A 7,343-nucleotide genomic window follows, 5' to 3' on the forward strand; every position below is an offset into this window, starting at 1 on the left:
TTAAAAAAGAAAAATTGAAAAAGATGTAAAAAATAAATTAAAAAAAAAACAAAGCAAAAAAAAATCAAAGAGTTTGATACCCATGTACCAAGTGCTAAAAACATTAAACCAAACAATATTTTGGTTAGTTATACAAATATATAACATAAGCTATTAAAAAATGTAAAAGAAGGATAAACGCAAAATTCAAGCTGGGTGCTCCCTAGAGGTAGCAGGCAGAGAGCAATATATGGGTCTACGTAAGCTGTTGCCAAACTAGTTCTCAGTCACCTGTGCTCATTATGTTGCAACCAAACAAGTAAAGCAAACACAATGCGCATGGCATGGTTAACTGTGATTAATTCAAATTCTGTGCACCCGAGTTCCATTAAAAAATGTGAATACTTTCTGTTAGTGATATATCCTCTCCAACCTGGGGTACAAAATAAGATCCTATCTCTTTAATTTATTTAAATGAATTAGCCAGCATTCTTTCCTTTTGGGACTTCTGGTTGTATTCTCTGGGGGCTAGTCCAAAGACTCAGTTCTCCCAAACTGCCACAAGGTGCCGCTGTTGAGAACCGGTGGCCGCCCAGCCCAAGGCTGTCGTTCCAGCTGCAAAGATGTAGAGCCAAGTGGTCAGGGAGGGCTGCTAGAGGGGCTAAGCATGTAGAACTAAGAGCAGCTCATTACAATCACATTCACCACACGGCTGTTACTCTCAACACTTGATCTCGGGACCAGAGAGGCAGGTTCAGAAGAGTTTTCAAGGCTCAGCCGTACATCGTTTCCAGGCTTGGTTTTGACTCTGCATCATGGGTCCTCCTGCCTGCCTAGATGGTCAGTCCTGCTCCACTGGCCTCAACTGGGATATTTCAGTTCGGCAGATATTATAATAGCAGTGAACCTCAAAACCATTTCCTTGGCTCCCTGTAGGCCTGTAACTCTTTAAAAACAAAATTCAGCCCTAATCTTCCCATTACTTGTCTTCAATCTACATCATTTAAAGAGAATGCTTGTGTGATTCTTCACAGAACCAAGAAGCTTTGTCCAAAATGACTTGGTGTCTCTCCAGGAAGAGACAGAAGTTGCTAGCAATTTTTAAGTAGTAATATCTTTGGGTAACTTAAACAAATTAAGTTCTCCCTTCTGGGCAAATGACTGTTCTAATGTTTGTGATGCTTCCTTTAAAAGTACTTTGATATACATTTTTGCATCATATCTTAATGTAAATATGAGTATCTTCTGAAATTAAAAGAGATATTTTTGTACCTCTTTCTCTTCTTCAGGAAGGACTACTGAGAGAAGTGACCAGCTACATAATTTGTGGTGTCAACTGCAAAAAGAAATGCACTGCTCAAAATTTTTCAAAAATTACTAAGAATTTCTAAACTGAATGTGGGCATGTCAGAGCATGGGGTTCTGTGTGTGTGGGCAGATAGCAGGACCATAAGGTGTTCTCCAGCTGAGCTAACTGAGATGACACAGAGTAGGTAAAATTTTAGCCCTGATGTCTTGTAGTGACCAGCTGTTTCATGTACCTCTGGGATATACTGCCTTCCACAACTGCTCAGTTAGCTCAAAACAAACTTTCCCATTTTAAAGGAAAACAAACAGAAAAGCAGGCCCTTTCATTTATGAGTAGATTTAAACCATTAGCATCTGAAAATATTTTTGCATAATGCATTCCTTAACGAAATAATAATTGTGCCCCTTTTCTCCAGGTCTAAGAAAATTGATGAACTTTTAGTCCCATTTATACAAAAAAAAAAAAAAAAAAAAAAAAGAGAAGAACAATAGCTGAAAAGCAAGAGAAAATATGGACTGTGAGAGTCTCAAATCTTCCCAAAAAGAAGGAGGCACAAAACCATTTTTCTCCTTGAGCTGCTGGTCCATTCAATGTGGTTGGGATCAGGTCCCTTAGGGCCACCCACACTCACCTGTTAGGATTAGCTTTTAGAACCTTTACATAATAGTGGACTTGCAGCCTTCCGTGCTGTAGGGGATGAAAACTTAGGTAAGCAGAGACACTCACTCCAGGGGATGGAGGAGGGGTTTAGGCTCATTTAGCTGCTAAATGGCAAAATGACAAAGATTTTTTTTTAATTTTCAGACCCAATCCCCTTGGGACCAATTGGTAAGTTATAAAACCACACAATTCACATAGTTAGGTCTTTTACTGCCAGATAAGCATTTGCAGTGGTTAAAAAGGCAACAAGAAAATAAAATTCCTTCAACAATGGCGTCTTCAGCAGTACAACAGGTAGGTGGAGAAGGATTCAGGACAGATCTATATTTTCTTTTTTCTGGAGAAGTAACTTGTCTCCCAAACAAGGCAGTAGCATTGCTGGTGCACTGGTCCTTCCTTTTTTCACATTTTGTTCTGGTGCAGAGGGACCATGCAGGACTGTGAAAGAACGTAGAAGGTGCAGGACTTAACTTGGATTTATACCAAAAGGCAGAGGCATTTTAACATGTGAACAGGATCAGGTACCGCCTCTTGGAAGAACAGTGTTTCCTGGGAAGAAGATTTAGAATCCTGGAGAGGGTTACCTTTTCACAAGTGGCTAAGTAAATTATTTATCCCAGGTGTTCATCTACTGAAAGCAGAGGATTAAGGCAATTACCTGGGCTCATCATATACAATCTTTTTCCTTTACCTTTTTAGGAGAAATCTTTTCCAGTCAAATGTAGTCTACAATGTGGTGGTCTCCCCTAACAAGTAAGGGAGGGAGAGGAAAGAAGGAGGGAGAGAAGAAGAAAGGAAAGAAGGAGAGGAGAGGAAAGCAGCCCTAAATATGCTCATTACGTATCAGGCATTGTGCTAAGGGCGTTCATCATATTCTTTCATATGTTAAGATTCATTAACATGAAAGATTTGATAGAAATGGAATAACTAAAAAGCAAGAGTTGGATAAGTGCAAAATAATTCAAGGAAAGAAGAAAAAGTGCTTAGCAGGATGAAGTGACTTTATAAAGTCACTAAAAAGCCTTCAAAAATTGCTGCTGACATAGAGGAAATATTTAAGGGTAGAAGCACTAATCGAATTCAGTGACATAAAAAGAAATGAGATCACATTAGAAAAACCAGCTTGGAAAATTTGTTAGTTTTGTGGTAATGGTCCTTCAGTTTAGTCACTTTCTGAGGGCAGGTGGAAGACATTATTACTTTAACAACTAGGTAGAATAAGTGAAGAAGCTTCAGGTGTGATATTGATTCATAAGCTGGATGGGCAAGCAATATGTTACATTTCAAATCTTTAATTTTTATGTCTGAGCTTCTTGTAGAAACATAACATAACTTCTCCAGTGCTGCTTAACTAGTCAGCAGGTGGCTAACAAATAACTGAAAATCTTGGGCAGAAAATGCCTCATCTCTCCTCCTTCCCTCTTACCATGTTTTTCTCCTTTATAAGGATTTTAGGTGGAACAGGAACAAAATGCCATACACATGTCACAAACCTCTGTGTTCAGCTGCTAAAAATGTACACAGTTTGAGACTCAGCTGAGCATTTTTAGAAACTTTTGGAAATTTGGGGGAAAGTTCTGTCTTGCAGAATTTTGGGCAAATGTTGGATTAAAATGTTATGAAAAGACTCTCAGGAATAACTCTGCCTTGCTGTAAAGAGAGTTGGGCATTCACTGTTTGGTGGTGTTCCTATTACATGGTGTATGTCCCGGATGAAAGATGGCCCCTTCTGGCATCTTTGGTTCCATTGCTAAAATGTGTCCCTCACACCATTAACCCATTAATCCCTGCAGGTGGGGACAGAATCACAAATCAGGAAACCTAAAGACGGTAAAATTGCCTTGGACTCACCACTTAGAATAAGTTGGAGAGAGCTTTTAATTTCAGATCTGTACTCACTCTTCCATAGCTAAATTAATTGTTTAAATTTATAAGAAAAATCATGACTCGAAATTAAGAACAAAGTAGGAAAACTCATTTTTACTATATACTGGCTAAGGACACTGGTTCAGGAAATTAGAAACCACTCCTTTCTCCCTCCCCATCCTCTGCTCACCTCCTATTCTCCCTGTGATGTCTCAGTGATAACTGAACATTACTTTTGAAAGGTCTCAAACACCCACAACTTCAAGTCTTTCCATATGTAATTCTTTCTGCATTGAATAGGCTCTTTCCCCTGTCTGTTCATTATCTCAGAGTTGTTTTTTGTTTTGTTTTGTTTTTAATCTCCAGTCACACATTTTGTCTAGACTTCTCTCTGATCAGTTAATCATCACAGGTCGTTTTATCTGCCGTCCAGAATCATTTAAGTTTTAGGTGTAATGTCTCTTTAACTGGTAGAATTTTTGCAGCCTGAGATAATGTTCATCCTTTTTCGTTCCTTCCATCATGTCTTTTATGTTGTGGGCATTTGATAGATAGATCTGACTCCAATTGTGGGGTGCCTTTTCATCACAGAGGCTGTGCCTGCACAAACAAACCAAGCATGACACATGGGGGGTCATCCGTGGCCAAGGCTCCTCTGCAATATTAACAGTCCTGCTTTGCAGGCAGACAGTGTCTTTCTTCTAATGTACATTTAAAAAGAAAATTATCCTAATTCATGCACATGTTGCATTCCAAATCTACATGCAAATGATAACATGCAGATGTTTATATGCGAAGTGAACACCCTAGCCTGACCCATGGAGGACACAGGCTTGTTTTTCTTGAAGTGGTTAGGTCCCTTGACCACTGGCTCTGCTGCACTCCATATGACACTCACATAGAAACTTATGGGGCCGTCCACATCTCCTGTTGTTTATGGCCCAGGGCTCCGGGGAGAGACACTGGGGAGCAACTTGCTCCTCACTAATGGGTAATCCAGCTTCGGACTCTGATTTGGCTGGGGAGGTGCCTCTCTGACTTCATGCTTGGCTGAAGAGAATGATTCTACCAGATCGTTAGGGGTCCTTAATGATTCTTCCTCCTTCAGAACCCTTAACATGCAAAACAAATACAAAAACAAACAACCTCAAAGCAAGATGAAAAGAAAAGAACACACGGATAAGAATATTTTCAGATAATATCTTCCTGGCCACACAAGGCAATCGACTCCCATCACTTCCAATCTGATGATGTATTCTGAGCTCATTTGAGGAAGAAGTGTGTGCACTATCTGATAAATGTCTATTCTCTCTATTGAGGATCAATTATAATAAATTCAGTAATAAACTTGTTTCTTCCTTTTTTAAAAAATTGCAGGTGCTGGGATAACATAAGAACTCACTAAATGTTGGTGGAATAATTTGCATGAAGGAAAGTAAAAAACAAATGATAATCATTCAGCTCATTAGGTTAGAATTCTATTAAATTACAAATAAAGTTTAAGATGAAAGGGAAGATTATAAATAATATTTTGGAATAAACTATCATCTTTGAGTCTTCTGTCTTTCTTGAATTTTTCTATGAATGCATATGTGAAACAGAATTGTTGTCCATTATCTGACAAAATCCCATGCCATCTTGCTTTTCTGAAGGAAACTTTCGATTGCTCTGAATATGGAAATGGATCTTGCCCAGAAAATGAAAGGTCACTGGGTGTCCGCGCTTCCATGTATGCTTTCATGACAGGGGCCATATTCATCACAGTGTCCGGCAATCTGGCCATGATCATCTCCATCTCCTACTTCAAGCAGCTCCACACACCCACCAACCTCCTCATCCTCTCCATGGCAGTCACTGACTTTCTCCTGGGATTCACCATCATGCCCTATAGCATGGTCAGGTCTGTGGAGAACTGCTGGTATTTTGGGCTTACCTTTTGCAGGATTCATTACAGTTTTGACCTGATGCTTAGCATCACATCCATTTTCCATCTGTGTTCGGTGGCCATTGACAGGTTCTACGCCATCTGTTACCCTTTACGTTATTCCACCAAAATGACAATCCCGGTTATTCAGCGGATGCTCCTTCTCTGCTGGTCGGTCCCTGGAGCGTTTGCCTTCGGGGTGGTCTTCTCCGAGGCCTATGCGGATGGAGTAGAAGGCTATGCTGTCTTGGTTGCTTGCTCCAGTTCCTGCCCCGTGATGTTCAACAAGCTCTGGGGCATCACCTTGTTCATGGCTGGTTTCCTCATTCCTGGGTCTGTGATGGTGGGAATCTATGGCAAAATTTTTGCCGTATCCAGAAAACATGCTCATATAATCAATAACTTGCCAGAAAGTCAAAATAACCAAATGAGGAAAGACAGAAAAGCAGCCAAAACTTTAGGGATAGTGATGGGTGTTTTCTTATTATGTTGGTTTCCCTGTTTCTTCACAATTTTACTGGATCCATTTTTGAACTTCTCTACTCCTGCAGTTTTGTTTGATGCCTTGACATGGTTTGGCTATTTTAACTCCACATGTAATCCCTTAATATATGGTTTCTTCTATTCCTGGTTTCGCAGGGCACTGAAGTACATTTTGTTAGGTAAAATTTTCAGCTCACATTCCCATAATACTAATTTGTTTTCTCGGAAAGAAACTGAATAGACTTTTTCTGTATGAGTGAATGGAAGAAAAAGACTGGAACTTAGAATAATAAATCATTTAAAGTGTGTGTGTCTGATTTTGGTTAGATGGAAAGCTCTTAGTTTCTAAGGCTTAAAGAAAGAAGGAATTTTCTTATTGGACTCCAAACCCTTCCAATCCTTATCAGAATCCTTCATACATCAACTACTTCCAGGTAGAAGGAAAAAGAACATGAGAAAAGCAAAGTGAAGATGGGAAATTGAAGGGGAAAAAAGCAGGTGGAATGAGGAGGACACCCCAAAACATTTATGCTATTTGGAAAGGATCAAAACACAAGCTGAGCATGAGGATTGCATCCCCAACCCACCACCTCACACATTTTGTGTGCTATTTCTGTCTACTTTTTGTTCCTCAGTGTCTGATCAGATGCATTTTAAAACATCAACTAAAAATGACCAGTCAGTAAATATGGAAATCAAAATTTCAAAAAAGCCATATTCTGTCAGGAATCAGTCATTTATTAGATGGGAGTTAAGCCTCTGATAGATTTTATGGTTGTGAGATTAAAAGTTTTTTTAAATTAAAGAAGAAATGGCAAACAATGGAAGGCCATAGGCTCCACACACATTTTCATCAGTGTCTCATCTTAATCACAGCAGTTGGGTAATTTACTATTTTACGAAGTGGGAGAATTCTATCCAAACCCCTCCTTTCTGCCTCTGGTCCTTCCACTTTTGTATTGCTTTTTGATGTTCTGATTATTAATTATCTACCAAAATAGTCATATTCTGAAGCCATCATTCCTTTCTGCTTAAAATGCATATTTTTTTTTGCATAATAAAGTAGGAAAGAGGGGCAAAGAAGAAAGTTAACCTTTATGGGGGAGGGGGCTCTGGGTACTA

General features: G+C 39.3%; 1 protein-coding gene across 1 annotated transcript; it reads left to right on the forward strand.

Moving 5' to 3' along the window:
* The first annotated feature begins 1,565 nt into the window (after positions 1 to 1,565).
* TAAR2 (trace amine associated receptor 2) lies at positions 1,566 to 6,462 on the forward strand. The gene is made up of 2 exons (XM_037844488.1): positions 1,566 to 1,604; positions 5,467 to 6,462. Exon 2 carries the CDS (start codon positions 5,542 to 5,544, stop codon positions 6,460 to 6,462), a length of 921 nt encoding a protein of 306 aa, XP_037700416.1. The 5' UTR covers positions 1,566 to 1,604; positions 5,467 to 5,541.
* Positions 6,463 to 7,343: the final 881 nt, after the last annotated feature.

This window comes from Choloepus didactylus, chromosome 7 (assembly GCF_015220235.1).
Source record: "Choloepus didactylus isolate mChoDid1 chromosome 7, mChoDid1.pri, whole genome shotgun sequence".
Taxonomy (NCBI): Eukaryota; Metazoa; Chordata; class Mammalia; order Pilosa; family Megalonychidae; genus Choloepus; species Choloepus didactylus.

What these genes read in the sequence shown, in the direction of transcription:
- TAAR2 (XM_037844488.1), top strand. Translation starts at nt 5,542, where the DNA reads ATGTATGCTTTCATGACAGGGGCCATATTCATCACAGTGTCCGGCAAT.